This window comes from Bidens hawaiensis, unplaced genomic scaffold, assembly GCF_021521415.1.
Source record: "Bidens hawaiensis isolate Kalapana, Puna unplaced genomic scaffold, B.hawaiensis_p1.1 tig00025186_1, whole genome shotgun sequence".
Taxonomy (NCBI): Eukaryota; Viridiplantae; Streptophyta; class Magnoliopsida; order Asterales; family Asteraceae; genus Bidens; species Bidens hawaiensis.
In genome coordinates, this window is record NW_027494008.1 from 188,978 (window position 1) to 208,221 (window position 19,244).

Sequence of the window (19,244 nt, forward strand, 5' to 3'; positions counted from 1 at the left end):
TGATGAATAGGGGTGTGTCGGCCGATGTTGGATAAGTCGGTTATCGTCTTCATTGACGATATATTGATTTATTCAAAGAGTAAGTCTGACCATGCCGAGCATCTGAGAGAGGTATTGGAAGTTCTGAAGAAAGAGAAGTTGTACGCCAAGTTTTCGAAGTGGCGCGTTCTGGTTAAGAGAAGTGCAATTTTTAGGTCATGTGGTTAATCCGGAGGGGATTACCGTGGACCCAGCTAAGATTGAAGCGATAACGAATTGGAAGACTCCGCAGAATCCGACTGATATACGAAGCTTCCTAGGGTTAGCTGGCTACTATAGGAGATTCATCGAAGGTTTCTCCAAGATAGCCGCACCGCTGACCGGTATGACCCGAAAGTCGATAGTATTCAGTTGGGGAAAGTTTCAGGAGGAAGCCATTGAAGAATTGAAGAAGAGACTCACGCAAGCTCCAATCCTTACTTTACCCGATGGTGATGAGGATTTTGTTGTTTGTGCTGATGCCTCGCATCAAGGGTTAGGTTGCGTGTTGATGCAACGAGGGAAGGTGATAGCCTACGCGTCTAGACAGTTGAAGGTCCATGAGAGTACTTATCCGACGCATGATTTGGAGTTGGCAGCTGTAGTGCATGCTCTTAAGATATGGAGGCATTATCTGTACGGCACTAAGTGTACTATCTATACCGATCATAAGAGTTTAAAGTACTTCTTCGAGCAGAAAGAATTGAACATGAGGCAGAGAAGATGGTTAGAATTGATAAAGGATTACGACTGTGAGATTAAGTATTACCCCGGTAAAGCTAACGTGGCCGCTGATGCGTTAAGTCGTAAGAATGAGGAAGTCCTTGCAACAGTGAAGTCATACAAGTTGATCATGAACCCGAGTCTTTTTGAAGAAATCATCAAGGTGCAGTCAGAAGTGTTAGTAGATGAAGGGTTAGTAAAGAAAGAAAGGATTTATGGTCAGCAAGATGAGTTGATGGAAAACACTCATGGAGTTAAGACTAGGTTCGACCGTTTGTGGATCCCACGCTATGGTGATCTTAGAAGTCGAATCTTAGATGAAGCTCATAAGTCAAGGTACTCAATCCATCCAGGAGCTACAAAGATGTACCAAAACTTGAAAAGAGATTACTGGTGGCCAGGAATGAAGAACGATGTAGTGGATTATGTTGGTAAGTGCTTAACTTGCTTACAAGTCAAAGCCGAACACCAAAAGCCTTATGGGAAGATGCAACCGCTAGAGATACCTGAGTGGAAATGGGAACACATCACCATGGATTTCATAACTAAGCTACCTCGTACAGCTAAGCAACATGATACCATCTGGGTGATTGTGGACCGTTTGACCAAGAGTGCTCACTTTCTGCCCATACGAGAGGCCATCTCGTCAGAAACGTTAGCAAGCTTGTTCATCAAGGAAGTTGTAACCAAGCATGGAGTACCGTTATCAATCGTGTCTGATAGGGATACACGGTTTACTTCGAGGTTCTGGAAGAAATTCCATGAAGCTATGGGGACGAGGTTGAACATCGGTACGGCGTATCATCCTCAAACCGATGGACAGTCTGAAAGGACGATCCAAACCCTTGAGGATATGCTACGTGCTTGTGTCTTAGATGTTGGTGGAAGTTGGGATGATCATCTGCATCTGGCAGAGTTCTCCTATAACAACAGTTACCATTCAAGTATTGGTATGCCACCGTTTGAGATGCTTTATGGTAGACGATGTAGAAGCCCGGTGTGTTGGGGTGAGATTGGTCAGAAAGAAATGGGAAGTCTAGAAGTGGTTCAAGAAACGTCTTCAAAGTTCGATCAGGTCAAAGCAAGAATGAAAACCGCGCAAGACAGACAAAAGTCTTATGCAGATAAGCGGCGACGACCAATTGAGTTTAACGTTGGTGACAATGTGATGCTCAAGGTCTCGCCTTGGAAGGGGATTATCCATTTTAGGAAAAGAGGAAAGTTGAGTCCGAGGTACATTGGACCGTTCAGGATTGTAAATCGTGTGGGTGAAGTAGCTTATAAACTGGATTTACCCGATGAGTTAGAAGGAATTCATTCAACCTTCCATGTTTCTCATCTGAGGAAGTGTCTAGCTGATGACACGTCTCACGTGCCATTAATGGACATCGAGGTTGATGAACAATTGAACTACATTGAGCAACCGATAGAGATCGTTGATCGTAAGGAGAAGCAGCTTCGTCACAAGACTATACCTTTGGTAAAAGTGATATGGAAACACCGCAAAGGATCGGATGCTACTTGGGAAGCCGAGGATGAGATGCGCAAGTTTTACCCTAGTTTGTTTATGTAATAGTTAGGTTTCGGGGACGAAAACTCTTTAAGGGGGGAAGACTTGTAACATCCTAAAAATTTTAAATGATGAATAAAGGAAGTTATGTTTAGTGATTTCGCGTAATTAATTAATATCGGGTAGGGAGCAGGTCTTGGACTTGGATTAATTGAGAGGGGTTAAATGAGAATGGGATTTCAGGGATATAAATACCCCCAAAATCCCAAAATATCTTCATTTTTCACCAAACTCCCTAACACTCCAAAAACACACACATACCACACTAACTTCGCCGCCGGACCGAAGGCAGATCCGGGCAGATCCGGCAGACCCGAGTGAGAAAGAGAGCGATTAGTGGTGATAAGCAAGTAAACGAGATCCAAACAAGCCCAGAAAGGTATGATTCTTGATCTTTGAAGTTTAAAGATCCAAGCTTTTTAGTGTATAAACGACCAAAAATGGTCGGGTAGCGTAGTGGGTGATATCGAACCATAGCAAGGGTGTTAAAATCGCTCGAAATGCCGATCAGAAACTAAAACAGCGGCTGCCTGGGCAACTTCGCCGTCATCTGGGCAACTTCGCCTTCATCTGGGCAACTTCGCCTTCAAAGTGACGAACTTCGCCTGCAAGCTAAGTTCGCCTGATGAACTTCGCCTGCAAGCTAAGTTCGCCTGATGGAAACTTCGCTGTAAAGTTAAGTTCGCCTAACTGGTAACTTCGCCTGAGGCCAAGTTCGCCTGATGACAACTTCGCCTGAAGCCAAGTTCGCCTGATGGCAACTTCGCTGTAAAGTTAAGTTCGCCTAACTGGTAACTTCGCCTGAGGCCAAGTTCGTCTGATGACAACTTCGCCTAAAGCTAAGTTCGCCTAAGGTTTAACTTCGCCTAAAGCTAAATTCGCCTAAGGTTTAACTTCGCCTAAAGCTAAGTTCGCCTAAGGTTTAACTTCGCCTAAAGCCAAGTTCGATTAGGAAGTAAACTAAAAATCTAATGAAAAATGTGTTAAGACAGTTAATGGAAATAAAATTTTTCCAAGCTGACCTGGCAGCTCGACCCCAGCCAGGGGCTCTGCCCCTTGGACCCTGCTAGGGCTGCCGCCCCTAGACCCCGCTGCCAGGGGCGCTGCCCCCGGACCCCCGTTCGTTGTGGGTCATATAAAGATAGAAATACATTATGAGAAGTGATAGTTAATTGATACGTATACTTGTTATACAGTCAGCCGTGCACAACTGAATAAAGGAATTACGATTAACGGTGAACGTAACCGTGTTCAGGTGAGTTTCTAGCCCCATTTATGTGTTACGTTTTCGGGGCTGTGTGCATACTCAATATGTTTGTTAATACACTTATCCTAAGAGATAAGTGTATGCCTTATGTGGATAATGTGAAATGTATGAATGATTGCTTGATAGTACGTGAACGATCTTCGAATATTGCACGTACTGTCAGGTTGTAACGCTATGTATAAGGTAAGTATGTTATGTTTGTTTATGTGTATGAACATGATAGAGATAATAGAAGAAAGAAATGATAATGTATGGTTACGAAAAGGGTACTGAGCCCTACTAATACTCGAGGTATGATGTATGGTTGTATGGTAACGAAGAGGGAATCGAACCCTTCTAATATTCGAAAACTAGGGACCAGACCCTTATAATATCTGTGATGATAGGGACCAGACCCTTATAATATCTGTGATGTTAGGGAATCGAACCCTTCTAATATTCGAAAACTAGGGACCAGACCCTTATAATATCTGTGATGTTAGGGAATCGAACCCTTCTAATATTCGAAAACTAGGGACCAGACCCTTATAATATCTGTGATGATAGGGACCAGACCCTTATAATATCTGTGATGTTAGGGAATCGAACCCTTCTAATATTCGAAAACTAGGGACCAGACCCTTATAATATCTGTGAGGTTATAAGGCGAAAGGCTCTTTAAAAAGTATGATTATGTATGTAAGGAAAGCATGAAGGTAAAAATGAACGTATGATTATGAATGTAAAGAAAGTATGAAAGTAAAAATGAAAGTAAAAGCACTTAGGTGTTTATGAAAGAAAGTTAAGAGATTAAGTATGAAGCGTAAGAATGTATTGTATGATTATGTGATTAACTAGAACTCACTCAGCGTAGCTGACTTTTAGTATGCACGCAGGTGAGTAGGATGAGACAGCTGGCTTGAGCGGGGACACATGGCAGAAGAATAAGAGCCTGGCATCTGAAGACTTACGATGTTTTAATTTTAATGTTTTAATGTGAAAGACAAAGGACGTTTTGAGACAAGTTATGAAATATTGTAAAGTTTTATGAAAGTTTTATATTCCGCGTAAATGTTTTAATTAACTCTGATATTTAGAACTGTGTTTATGAGTAAATCCAACACGAAAGTAGGGTTACCGGTAACGGGGCCTTACAGTTCGAGCCCCCCTGGACGCGGTTTTGATATTTTTATTTTTTTTGTTATTTTAAATGGTTTGTATAGTTATTATTATTTCTAAACATAAAATAAACACATTTTATTTAAACCGGCATCTTAAAGTTACGTCTTTTGTAAAAACCTCATTAAAAGCTTTCGTTTACGTATCTATATATATATATATATATATATATATATATATATATATATATGTTTATGTATGTATGTACTATTGATATATATATATATATATATATATATATATATATATATATTAATAATAAAACGAACTTTGCTTTATTAAAACCCAAACATCATCATTGATGTTTCTCTTCGTTGACCGGTTTTACCAAATTCTTATATATATATATATATATGTGTGTGTGTGTGTGTGTGTGTGTGTGTGTTTGTTTGTGGGGGGGGTATTATTCTTTAATCAAAAATTATATTCAACGTATTTTAAACGTACTAATTATATCTATTAAGTTAGATTTTCGTTAAAAGATTTAAACAAAATATTTATTTTAGATCTTAATACATATTATATTTATTTTTTTTATACATAATTAATTGTTTGTTCGTTCGGATAAGTATAAGTATGTCTCAAGTTATATTTATCAAATTATTTTATTTAATTTGTATATTTAACTATATATTTATTTAGATATTATAATTGTAAGCATATCGTATATCTTAATTCTTTAAAGTATTAAATAAATGAATTTTATATTATCAATAATGATCAATAGTATTTTATAAATAATAATTATTATTCATCTTTTAAGTATATGACAAACAATTATATTAACCTTTGCAATAATAATTATTATAGGAATCCATTAAGCAATTAATAAACGTTCTAATCTTAAACCTAACTCAATTCACATTAAAGATCTTAATTCATTAAATCATGTTATATAGTTTTATAATTAATTCATATTACCCTTATCTAACTAGGAATCCTTGGCGGTATATCCCGAAGGGTTCATCTTTATCACATCATCCTCATTTGTATTTTGTTTCTCTAATCAGGTGAGTAATCACTCCCCTATTTTACTTGTTTTCAAATGTTTTGGGGACACTTGTGTACCATTTATCATATTATTTCTCAAACGCAAACTGTGATCTTTGTGCTGTGTATCAATTGAATGATTGCCTGTTACTTGCTATTTGCTTACTTGCTTACTTGCTTACTTGAATTGCATTCGGAGAGGTCCAACATAATCTCACTATAGTATGATCATACGACCGTCGTAGTGGCCGGAGCCCGATCGCATTGGCAATGGTTTCACCGACACCTCATTTTTGGTAACCAATGCCCATTCGCATGGCAACGGTTTAGCCCTTTCTTTATGGTTGATTGTTTATGTATGTGCTATAGTTTAATTGTTTACTAACAAATAACAGTTTTGCCTATTTTTATTTACTTATATCATTATATATTATTACCATTTTTGTTTGTGTCAAAATTGGTGATTTACCCACTCAACATGTGTTGTTGACAAACATATATTTTTTACGCATTTGCAGGTTATAGATTTGGATTGCTTATCGAACTGACACTCACATAGATATGACTTTAGGATAAAACATATACAAGAATAGTTGATTTTGTATTTGTAATTTTCTTTATTTTTGTTGTATATGAATGTTGTTTGATAATAAATAAATTAATTAGATATTGTCGCTTTCATGATAGTAACCTTGTGATCCGTGACAATCAGTTCACGCCCGGCATTTCCGCCGTAGGTTGGGGTGTGACAGATTGGTATCAAAGCCGAAGGTTTAAGATAGGTCGTTAGTGGTGCCTTAGTAACATGCTTAGGAACCCCATACGTGCTTATTTGTTTGCCTGATGTGTTGTATTTGATTGTTTACAGCTTACATAATTACTTGTTAGATTAAATACTTATTAACTGCTTAGCTAATTGTTTATTTTATTGTCGTGCACACACACACAACTCCGAAGCTATGCTTCACTTTCAAAATCGTAATCACAAGTCTTAATAAAAATATTTGTAAGTATGTGAATGAATTGAATCAGTAAGTTCTGGTTCGATGTAATTGAATAATTAAGTAATTGAGTCAAATCGTAACTTGTTTCAAATAGTAAGTTGTTTAGATGGACTTGTGGTAACAGAGTCCTAGTGAGTGAATGATTTGTGCTCCTTAAGGAGCACAAATCATTCACTAGGACTTTGTTACCACAAGTCCATCTAAACAACTTACTATTTAATTATCTAATTGGTTATCTCTCACTCATAATATCACATTCACAAATTCTCAAGAGCAATTAATAACTATTTGAGAGAATAAAAGAAAGAATTGAGAAGGGAGAATTTGAGAGAATGAAGAGGAAGGCAAAAGATCAAGGGGACAAGATTGAAAAACTTTACAAGAAATATGGTGGAAAATGTAAGTATCTAATTGATCATGGAATTGAGGTTGATATGGTAGAAAGTCTAAGCAAGAAACAAGTTCAAACACATTTTAAAAGGATCTCAAGGAGAGTACAATTTGAAACACCACCAAGAGACCAAGACTGATGACACTAGCTGAAAAAAAAAAGAAGGAATGGGAGGATGAAAAAGTAAAATTGTTTGACAGGTTGATGGAGGCTAGGGGTAAAGGAGAAGAAACAAAGAATTTGAGCAGAGATGAAAAACTTACTATGCATGAATCTGAAACAGGCTAAGATTGATCAAGAAAAATCCAAATCATCTAAGGCTCCCCCCTTGATGACTGTAACGGAAGAGCTTGTAGAGCCTGTTAAAAGATATGTCCCTTCTGGTCCAACTAATGAAGAAGTAATGGGCATGATTACTACAATGGCCAAGGAAGGAGATAACTATCTACAACTGGTCATGTTTCCCAAGGAGAAGATTATTGAAATTTTTGAGAAGTCTGGGCATGTGAGGGGTCCTATTCCTTAAAAGAAGTATACTTCTAGGCCCTCCACTGTAAGTGTCCCAATCCCAACCACTAGAGCCTCTCATAAACGTGAACAAACGCCACCAACTGATGTCGACCTACCAAGGAGGCTATACTTTGATGCAAAAACTGATTCGTTGAAAGTAATAATAAATAGTGGTGAACTGAGGCACATAGTATTCAAAGACGATTTCTTGGACTTTAAAAAGGATCAATTGGAAGAATTGGCAACTCTGAGCTTGTATGACTACCATAAAAGACAGAGCTTTGCACAGAGACAACAAAATGAATTATCCAAACATTTAAGAGATCAGTCAAGGAAGGGGTTCCCTATGCTAACAAGAAGAGGAAGTTGGAACTGTCCGAATTTGAAAGGAAGAAAAGGCAGAGAAGGATGTTGGACAGGATTACTGAAGCTTCTTACAACAAGAAGACAAAGTATACCAATCCTCTTGCCAACCTGAAGGAATGCTTGAGTATGAGGCGGCAGATGATCAGGCCAAATCATGAAGTCCAATGGAATGGAAGGATTACTAACATTGTCTTTGAAGAACATGATCAATGCTTCATTCTTAGAAACATAGATGGAATGGCCCTGGGAATCATACAACACGATACTGATCTTGAGTTTCTTCATGTGGAGGGTCTGGAGGATACAATTAGATGGACTCTGCCCTACTAGCATCCCCACCACAGAGAGATCTCAATATTTCAACAAAAGGCCGCGGTAGTCAGATTGGATAGAATAAGGGAAGCTTCAAGTTCCAGAAGATGAAGATGCAACTTATAGATTAGGATTGATTTGTAATGTCCATGAGACAGAATTATAAGTTGTAAACTTTTTCCTTTTGATATGTAATTCTATCTTCTAAAAATTTGATGTGTATTTTTATAAGTGTATGTAACCCTAGAGGTGTTTTGGTACAGCTGAGGATGTTCCAACCTAGGGGGAGATTGTTGGGATAAGAAAAGACCTAAGGAAGATTGGAATCTTCTCAACCTCCCTGAAAATTGCTAAGTATGGAAACCGAGCAAACTCAGGCCTCCCAACAAGCTTATACTAAGTCTAGTAAGGTATTTTGCTTTCCCAGCAAAGTTATCTTCTAGAATTCCTCTTAAGTGATAGAACGAGCAAGCTTTACTTTGTCTAGCAAGGTTGTTCTTCAAAGTCAAGCAAGGTTTGTTTCATAGCAAACTCTTGACTAAACCAAGCTAAAACCAAATCCTTTGGAGAATCTAGCAAGGTTTATTCATAATAAAAAGTGGTCCCAGCATGCTTGAAGGAAGTTTATAAAGAAATTACTTAAGGACTTCTGACGAGCAAGGTTCAACTCAGAGCAAGCTACAGTGTTACCATCACACTTGAGTTTGTTCAAATAAGTTAAGTTAACAAATGGTTGAAGGGATCTCTGAAGAACAAGTTTGCTCGTAGGACTTTATCGAGCAAAGTTTGATATGGTCAAGAGGATTGAAGTCTGCTAGGTGAATACTTTCTAAGGAAAATTAAGTAAAGTTTGCCTGGAGAACTATTACCCAGCACAATTAATGGTTACCAGGTCTGCTCGCTAAAGACAAAAGCTGCAAAGTTTGCTCGAATACCTGTTTACACTTAGAATCTTTTGTAATATGTTTTGAATATGTTTTAATCATCAGGGTTTCTAAAAAGGGAATGTTAGGTGTCAGGGCAGGCATATAAAATGAATAAATTATGGCACGCCTATGACACACCTCTCGACACACACCTGAACAACAGACCAGAGCGAATATTGTGATTTGATGGCTGTCTCCCTCCTGTACGGAAAGCTGTGAAATATCCAAACATTCCACCTTGAAAACCTAATTGATTTTCGTTGTATCCTTCACAATATATATGGAAATATTTGGAGTTACTTTGTATGTTTGTTACTTTCATGTCCGTTGAGCAACATTTAGAGTATTATTGATTTCGCCTTCAATATTCTATTGTTCTTTACCAAAATAGTAAGTTGTTAACCTTTTTTTCAACACCTATGTGTGGGCTACGAAAGTGAGTGAGTGATCTATTGAGTGAGCTATTCGGGACCGACCAAAATTTAGGGTACATTTTTATAACGGACGTAAAGCAAATATTGTGATTTGACGGATGACACTTTTTCGTAAGAGAATATTTGTGTACGGAAAGTTGCCTAAAAACAAACATTCCACATAGAAACCCTAAGAGATTTTCGGTGTATCCTTCATAATATTAATGGAAATCTTTTGAGTTACTTTGTGTGTTTGTTTCATTTTTGTTCGTCAAGAAACACTTTGAATATTATTGATTCCGCATTTATTGTTCACTGGATCTTCACAAGAGCAGACCTCGTAACCGTCTTGTCAACACGTTGTTGTTAGGGGTGTCAATTGTGTTGGGTTGGCGGGTTAAGGGGTTAATGGGTTTCGGGTTGGCGGGTTAACGTGTTGAGATTCTTCAACCCAAACCCAACCCATATTTTTATTCGTGTCGTGTTCGGGTTGTGTTTCGGGTCAACCCATTTTACATTCACAAACAAATATGAGTAACATCTATTGAGTAAGTAATAAATTAAACAATTTATTACTATTATTCATATAAAACTTGTTAATAATTTTTGTAAAATCTAATTGTTTTTGTGCATTTATTTCTCATTCTCAATTAACAAACTTAGGTTCACATATTTTACTTAAAATATGAACAAATGAATGAAATAACCAGAGAGTATACAGTTCGAAATACTAAATAAAATTATAAAAAGTAAAGTGTAGATAAAAGTAGTGTAAAAAGAAATTAGTTTTACTTTTAAAAGTTAATTGATATATGAACAATTAAAAAAAACTAAGTATTTAATTTTATAAATTAAAAAATCTTATCTATAAAATAAAAATATTAGCTTCTCTAACATTGTTAAACGGGTTAACAGGTCAACCCAATTTTTAACAGGTAGGGTTGACCTGTTTTTTAAACGTGTCGGGTTCGGGTTGACTTATTTAAGAAAACGGGTCGTGTCAGCCGACCCAAAACCTATATTTTTTCGTGTCGGGTTCATGTTGGGTTTCGAGTCGTGTAAGATATTGACGCCCCTAGTTGTTGTTGGTTACGAGACTGATAGTTGTGGTTGATAGATTGGTCCATACAACGGTTTGTAAGGTGTGGTCAAGTCCAGCGACTGTATGGTTGTTTGAAAGTCAACCACTGGTGTTATCGTATTTTAAGTTATTTGGATGGTTGTCGAGTGTAGAGTAAAGGATCCAAATACCTTGGGTGATAATGGCATGATTGTTTCTGGTCTCGTGTTTTGGTTCCAAGTGAACGGGTGTGTTGTTTGTGATCATGACATGATTATTTCTGGTCTCGTGTTTTGGTTCCAAGTAGACGGGTGTGTTGTTTGTGGTCCCCAAGGCCATTGTCCGCCGGAATGTATCGGGTGAAAGTTCTGAAATGGAATAGGTCTGGGTGTGTGCATGATTAGGTGTGTAAATGTCATGTTTGGTGTTGATATTGGTATTTGTGAGTGCTTATTTGTGTTAAGACCGTATTGAACATTGTGTTGGTTGTAATGTTCGTGGAAATAAGATTATCTGACCTTATGACGTTTCCTGTTGGTGTTGCGTTTACTAAACTTCCAGCGGTTGCGCCTTCTGTCGCCGGATTTTCGAACAAGTTTGTTTGCACCAATTGCATCGTTGTTTCCCTCTATTGTTGTCTTTTCAGGTTTATCAGGAAATCATGGTTTCTTCGCAAGAAACCAACAACCAACTCCTCCATTGCTTCACCGTTCTTTTCTACCATGACGTCACTACTCATACCCTCTCAAAAACTCACAAAAATTTGCTGTAAAACTCAAATTCGCTCACCAGATGGCGCCAGTGTTAAAGCAAATATTGTCCCTTTAGGATTGTGGACCAAGACCGACTCTGATAACAGATAATATGAGTGATATTTGAGACAAGTATAAGAGATTGTATGAAACACATAGTTAAAGGTGTAGGTATTATTGATGTATCATCCGTGCATTGTTAGAGTTATACATTGCTATTTATAGGGACAATATGACATCTAAAGATTGTACTATTGTTTTTTATGGCCGACCTGGCCCGACCAAGTGGTTTGACTGTAATTTCGTCTTTGTGGTCATTATCTTGTCTTGTTGTGTTTTCTAAACGGACATTCCTTTTGTCTTTTGTATAGCGATGCCAACTCATTCGCACCAATGTTCCTTTCGGGGTATTACCCTTACACGTCCCTTGAAGTTTAATAAAATAATTATTATTATTATTATTATTATTATTATTATTATTTTGATTTTTAACTAATAATTTTTTGTTTGTTTATTATAATTGAATGTTTAATTTATCACAATATGACATGGGTTGCTTGATTATTTAAGTAATAATAATTTCCCACCAAGATTCAAAATCAGGTGGCTCTGATTCATCGTGTCCACCAAGAACAATCCATTCATAATAAACAAGGGTTTCCGGATATCATAATAATAATAATAATAATAATCTTTATGATATATTATTATTATTCAAGTCATAATCAATTATTCAGCAGCAGCTGGTATACAAGTTTCGTTCTGCAATCAATTTTACATAAATTATTGCAGCATCACCAAATCCCAATCCAATAATATTATTGGCTATTTCTCTCATTCTTGTTCCCTTTTCTGGGAATCTGAAATTGTTTGAATTATTATTTTGTGGTCCATAATGTTGGTGTGATTGTATTATGCACACACCTTACATCGGATGAAATGGGATTGTGAAACATATATATGGGCGTGATCGTAAGGGTTCCACGTCTCTTCTTCGGTATTGTTTTTTGCATGTTTCTCACCGATGGCGCTGTTTCTCAAGGATTCGTCAAGGAAGGTTTCCCCCCTCGAGAAATAGATGAAGAAGATACTGTATGACAGACAGACAGACATATTGATTCCTTTTCTTATCATCCCTTTAATTCATAATTCTTCTTGTTTCCGTGTTATGTTCGTCTTATATATGATTGATTGATTATATGTGAATGATCGTTGAAGCTTCATTAACTGCATATAGTGGTTTTGTTGATCTTCTTTATGATTACGATACATTGAGAATGGTTCTATGGTTCATCCGTTAATCATGTATGAGGACTTGGATTTTGTAGACTTCTAGTTTTATTTAGAGCGTTCATTTTCTTTCTGTGGGTTCGTTCCATGAAACTCGTTGTTATGATGGATAATCACGCATTAATAGTTTCAAGAAATGGGATATTTTGCTGACTTGTATTAGAGATACATCATGTTTTGTGAGCATGCACTTTAATGCTTGTTTAGTTATTATGGCATTGAATAAGTGCATATTGTTTGTATAGAAAACAAGATTTGTTATGTTTCCTGTAGCTTCCAAGAACATTGGATCAAAGTGTCTATCTAATGGGATGTTTTTTGTCCAGGCAGAGAAAGTATGGATATGTTGTAGGAAAGAGCTTCAAGAAATCACCAAAACTATTCAAGATTTAAATCATAGCCCAAAGCCATCAAGAAAGATACTAAAACGGTCTCTTTTGCTGTATTTAAACTCTAAAAGATCTTCTTCATCTAACAGAGATGAATGCGAAGAATGCATATATACACTCTATAATCATAATATCCAATCAAGACACTCTCATCACCGTCAAACAAGAAAGTGGCGCCCAAATGCGCGGAAAGAGGCATCATCCTCTGCCCGTAAAGGTTATATACGACTGGAATCCCAAAAAAAGCCCCCTGATCACGTGATACTGCTCGGGATTGCTGTTTCAACCGCAGTGGCATCGCTTGCGCTTTTTCTTCTATTTTTGTTTTGCTGTCTTGGAGGCAAAGAGCAGAAATCGGAATCTGATTTCGAAGGAAAGGACGAGAAACCTGTTGTTGACACAGGCCCGGGTCACATTTCTGGTAATTTATTTTATTATGACCGAGAAATCATTGCATAACTTATGACTAGAAACGGGTGGGTTGGATAGTGGGTCAAAACAGGTTGAGTCTTGTCATTTTAAAGCTTTTTGCTTACTGATTAGGGTGTCAAGTATGATTGTATAATTTGTATTATTTAAATAATAATATCATCGTGTGAGTATGGTTATTTTGTAGGTTTTATACGATTTTGTTATTCTATTTGACCCGTTTTCTGTTAAGCTATCCTTATAATATAACTGAAAACACCGATCCTTTACTAAAAGACTGAACCGAAATAACCGAATCCAAACAGAAACTGCTGATTAGGTTTGATGTTTGCGTAAAAACTGAACTTTCTGTTTGGTTTCAATTTTACATGTAACAAAAACCAAACCGGATTTTATGGATGCTGCTACCCACTTGTTATACGGTCCGCATAAGTTCTAACACAACACACCAGTCAGTCTCTGTATAACTAGTTATACAGACTGTATAAGTTTCTCAAACAATTCATATAACAGCTCTTATAAAAGTTTTCATTTCAGGTGCTTCTCAAACATCCAATGTAGTTGAAGGCAATAAAAATTCGAATAATTCTCCGAGCACAAACAATTTTTGGGGCAATGCAGCTTCTCAAACACCAGAAGCTGGAAAACTACCACTTCCACCAGGAAGAAGACCTCCTCCGCCATCGACATCGCCATCTTCATCTTCACAACCACCACCAAAAGCACCAAAAGCACCATCACCGCCTAAACCTCCTGCCCCCAAAGCACCGCCACCACCAAGACCAGGTAATACAAAACGACCACCTGGCCCGCCACGTGCTTCTGGAAATGAAAACGATCCATCTGGAAGCTCTAACAGTTCCAAAACCAAGTTAAAACCGCTCTTTTGGGACAAGATGAACATGAGTCCTAATCAATCCATGGTCTGGAATGAAGTTAAGGCGGGATCGTTTCAGTGAGGCTCTAAACTCATTTTTTTATGATTGCCTTGATTTGCATTGTTTAATTTTAAACAGGTGAAAAAAAATAATAACTTTTTAGGCCCAACGCATTTTTGTTCACATTTACTTTTAACTCCGTTATGTACATTCGTGAACCCTTCGTTTATACTTTAACTAGCAAACACAAACGCTTTCAATTTCTCAACAAACGCACGCGGACAAGAAAACCTTGTTCGTATATAATCGTTTGTTTGGTTAAAGTTACATGAACATGCCGCGTTAGTGTTCATTCAGTTTGTTTACAAGCCTACAGGTGTGTAATGCATACAACCTCCTAAAGTCATTATTCAAAAATTTAGATGTTGTAATATTTCTATTTCTGAATCATAAAGTTGTTTCAAAAATGTTGAAAAATTAGATAATGTGTGTTGGCACATCACCAGTTTGTTAGTAACTCATGCTTAAAAGATTAACCAGTTAGACAAAACTAAAGAAGTCTGTTAATAATAAAACAGATTGGATGAAGAGATGATGGAAAGTCTATTTGGTTTTGGTGTTACCCATGGCAAGGGCAATAATGGGAAAGCCAAATCAAACTTGAATTCTCAACCAAAGTTTATTCAGATTATTGATCCCAGAAAAGCACAGAATTTGGCCATTACTCTAAAAGCATTAAGCGTCACAACAGAAAAAGTCTGTAATGCCCTTAAGGAAGGTAACTCTTGAACTATATAGCTCAATATCACTTGGTTCTTTAGCTGAGGCGGCAATTTCGACCACCCGTTATCTTATGAATGAGTCGTCGATTTAGGGGTCAAGTCTTTTCTAGGATTGACCTCGTCAAAAGTCAGCCAAAGTGTATTGTTAATGCATACTACCATTGGTGTAATGAACTTTTTGTAAGCATATATAAGTTATTAGTTATTTATAAAAATTATCTAAAACTGTGGATGAAAAGGTTGTTGCGGGTCAAACCAAGATTTGACCCACGTAAAAATTTACTTGTTTCGACCCGTTTGACCACCTCTATAATGTCAACAAGTAGCAGCGCACTTTGACTGAATTGACTCAATTCTAGTTCATTAAGAGTTTACTTTGTCGATCAACTGCTTTTTTTTGCTGATATGAATACATTTTCAGGTACTGATCTTCCTGTACAGCTCATTACAACTTTAATTAAAATGCCACCGACCCAAGAAGAAGAAGTAAAACTGCGGTTATATAGCGGGGACCTTGGCCTTCTTGGGCCTGCTGATCATTTACTTAAACTCATGATTGAAATCCCGTTTGTGTATAAACGTCTAGAAGCTTTGTTGTTAATGAGTTCTCTTAACGAGGAATCTTCTCCGCTTAAAAACGCCTTTGAGACTTTAGAGGTGCAGTATAATCTCTTTGTTAAGGGGGTGTTTGGATGCGCGTTTTGATGCAATAAGCACTGTCAAAACGTACATCACATCTAGGGCTGTTCAACAAGCCCGCGGCTCGCTTGAAAAAAGCTTGCTCGAAATTGGCCTGTTTGTAAACAAGTCGTGCCAAGCCAAGGTCAGGTCGGCTCGTGGCTTGCTTGTTAGTTGGCCTGTTGGCTCTTTAATTAAAGCCCAAATTTATATATTTACACACTCACGCACAAGCACGCACACGCGCATTATGAGTTATGTAGTTTAAAAATATTACATTAAGTGTATGTTACATATGTTATATTTAGTTTTTATATGTATAAATATGTTAAATTTTAAGCACTTAATAAAATTTAAAACTTGAAAAATAAAAAAAGTTGGCTCGACAAGCCACGAGCTGGCTCGAGCTCCACATTTCAGCTCATTAAGATAAATGAGCCGATCCGGCTCGGTTTGTAGCGAGTCTAACTTGAGCCCACCCCGGCTCGGTTCAGATTGTTTGCAACGCTAATCCAATCTCCCGCTGATTGCAACACTATCTTTTTCACAAATGACTATTTTACCCTTACATCACGATCTTCAAACCACCTTTCATAGGTAGCTTGCACAAAGCTAAAAAACAGCAGGCTGTTTCTCAAACTGCTAGAAGCCGTCTTGAAAACAGGCAACCGTATGAACGTTGGCACATACCGAGGCGGGGCCCAGGCGATCAAGCTCGACACCCTCTTAAAGCTCTCAGACGTTAAAGGCACAGACGGCAAAACCACACTCTTAACATTTGTAGTTCAAGAAATCATCCGGTCAGAAGGAATGAAAGCCGCCCGAAAGCAGCAAACAACAAGCGAACACCCGCCTGAATATTACTGCAAACTCGGCCTTGAGGTCGTTGCCCAGTTAAGCAACGAGCTGCAGGACATTAAAAAGGCTGCAATGATAGATGGTGATTACGTGACATCAACGGTTTTGAAACTAGGAAACATGTTAGGTAAAACAAAGGACTTGGTAACCAATGAGTTGAATACATATGAAGAAGCAATGGAGTTTTGCGAAGCGTTTAATGGGTTCATGGAGAATGCAGAAACCGAGATCACGTGGATGCTTGAAGAGGAGAAGAAGATAATGGCTCTGGTCAAGAGCACAGGTGATTACTTCCATGGGAACTCGGCTAAAGACGAAGGCATTCGGTTGTTTGTTATTGTGAGGGACTTTTTGAAACTGTTGGATAAAGTGTGTGTTGAGATTAAGAAAACTAATGAGATTAATAGTAAAAAGAAAGATACTCCAGTTGGTAAAAAGGAATCTTTGTCCAATGAAGCGCGGCAGCAGACGTGGGTTAATGTTCGTGATAAATTGTTTCCGGGTTTGAAAGGCAAGAAGATGGATTATTCGACTTCAGATGACGAGGATGATGACGAGGACGTGTCTCCTTAAACGGGTAATGAGTAATGACCGGTTCTTGTATCAAGTTTCCTTTTATAATATTTGGCCCGTTTGAGATAAAGCAATGCCCGTTTTTGTTCTTGGTAGTCCTGTGTTGGAGGTTTTATCATGCCAGCCAATCCTTCTCTTGATCAAGAACTATTGACAGACCGGCCGCCTATTTTCCAGAACATTTGGGACTGATAACTTCCAGAAACTATGACCAAATCTGATTGCTGGTTCAGTAGACGCTTATGAATGAATCCATTTAACAGGAAGCATTTTGGAAGAAATGTCAATGCAGATACTGTGTATTTGTTGTAACCTGCAACAACGGATGATCGTGTAATGCTTCAAGCCTGCATTCATGTCCGGTTGAACATTTTCATTGGTGTACAGTACATATATATATATATGTATGTATGTATATACTAGTAGGTACCCGCGCGATGCGGCGACAATTTTGCAACGCAATACTTGTCTATTACTTCTCTATTACATAGTGTACGTGCGTAGAATTAGTTCTTTTGGCCAAAAACCTATTAGCAAACCACCCATTTTGCCACTTGTGGTCTCATAACCAACCAACTACACATGAACAATATACTGAGGCATAGCAAGATAGGTCTTCACTGAATCTTGTAACTTTTGTTTTCACAAATTGATAAAATAAAATTAATTTTTCATCTAATTTAATAATGTTTTACACTACTGTTGTTTGTATTTAAAAGAATGTAATTAACTAATGAGCAAATGATCAATAACAAATTCCAAAGAATGTAATTAACTAATGAGCAAATGAGCAATAACAAATACAAGATATTAACAGAACAAAAATGCATCATTCCGTTCAACGCAATATGCAGTCAAGAACATAATATAGTTTAATTACTATGCTAATAGTGGTCTCATTACATTGAAGTTATGAACCATGAATTCTATTGCAAAATGTCGGTAAAAATGTTGCATAACTCAAAACTGTTTAGCTGTTGATCTTTTTGAACATATGAATATGCTAGGGTGGTTTTATATCATACAATAAAATGTATTTTCTAATATATAACGACACAAAATTTTGAAAGTAATTGCATATTGTATCGTTAGGGCTGTTCACGAGCCAAGCCGAACCGAGCGAAGGCTCGCTCGTTGCTTGGCTCGTTTACAACCGAACCGAACTGAACGGCTGAAATTCGAACCGAGTGAAAACCGAAACGAGCCAAAATCGAATCGAGCATTTTTCGATCAAACATCGAGCGATTTCGAGCATTATTTATTTCTTTTTCACTTTAAAATTTTCATTAACAAACAATATTAAAGGTTGTAAATTATCAATCAATCAATCAATCAATCATGCCCAGTAAAATCCCACCGACAGCAAAGCTATAAGTAGGGTCTGGGGAGGGTGGATGTAGGCACACCGTACCTCTATCCAAAGGAATAAAGAGGTGGCTTCCAGAGAGACCCTCGGCTCTAGGTACATGTGTGTTGTAAATTATCTATTTTATAATTAAATTAGTAGTGTTTAGACAAACGTGTAATAGATGGTAAATTTTTATTGAAAGTAAGTTTGAAGTGAGATAAAACGATCATGTAAACAAACTTCTAGTATTTTAAAAACTTGATGGGAACAAATAAAACTATAAAATTGACGGAATAGGAAAAAATTAAAGAGGTTAAAAAAAATTATAAGCTTATATTTATGTGTTTTGTCTATATATTTATATATTTGTTCATATATAATTAAATATAAAATAAATTAAAAATATTCGAGCTGAACCGAACCGAGCAGACCTTTGCTCGTTTGCAAACCAAACCGAGCAGAGCGGCTCGTTTACAATAGAGCGAAAAAACAAGCGAGCATTTTCCGAGCAATTTTCGAGCGAGCGGCGAGCGAGTTCGAGCCACGAGCGGTTTGTACG

The 19,244-nt window shown here is 37.3% G+C and overlaps 1 protein-coding gene across 1 annotated transcript; it reads left to right on the top strand.

Moving 5' to 3' along the window:
* Positions 1-12,420: 12,420 nt before the first annotated feature.
* On the top strand, positions 12,421-17,337 carry LOC143571055 (formin-like protein 3). The gene is made up of 6 exons (XM_077056574.1): positions 12,421-12,552; positions 12,996-13,560; positions 14,106-14,523; positions 15,025-15,224; positions 15,650-15,885; positions 16,504-17,337. Exons 1-6 carry the CDS (start codon positions 12,421-12,423, stop codon positions 17,335-17,337), a joined length of 2,385 nt encoding a protein of 794 aa, XP_076912689.1.
* The last annotated feature ends 1,907 nt before the right edge of the window (positions 17,338-19,244 follow it).

Bases quoted from the DNA above. Each gene is read 5' to 3' on its own strand.
- LOC143571055 (XM_077056574.1), top strand. From the start codon at position 12,421: ATGGGCGTGATCGTAAGGGTTCCACGTCTCTTCTTCGGTATTGTTTTT. The intron at 13,561-14,105 runs GTAATTTATTTT...TTTTCATTTCAG, and splicing joins AGGCCCGGGTCACATTTCTG to GTGCTTCTCAAACATCCAAT. The intron at 15,886-16,503 runs GTGCAGTATAAT...CACCTTTCATAG, and splicing joins ACGCCTTTGAGACTTTAGAG to GTAGCTTGCACAAAGCTAAA.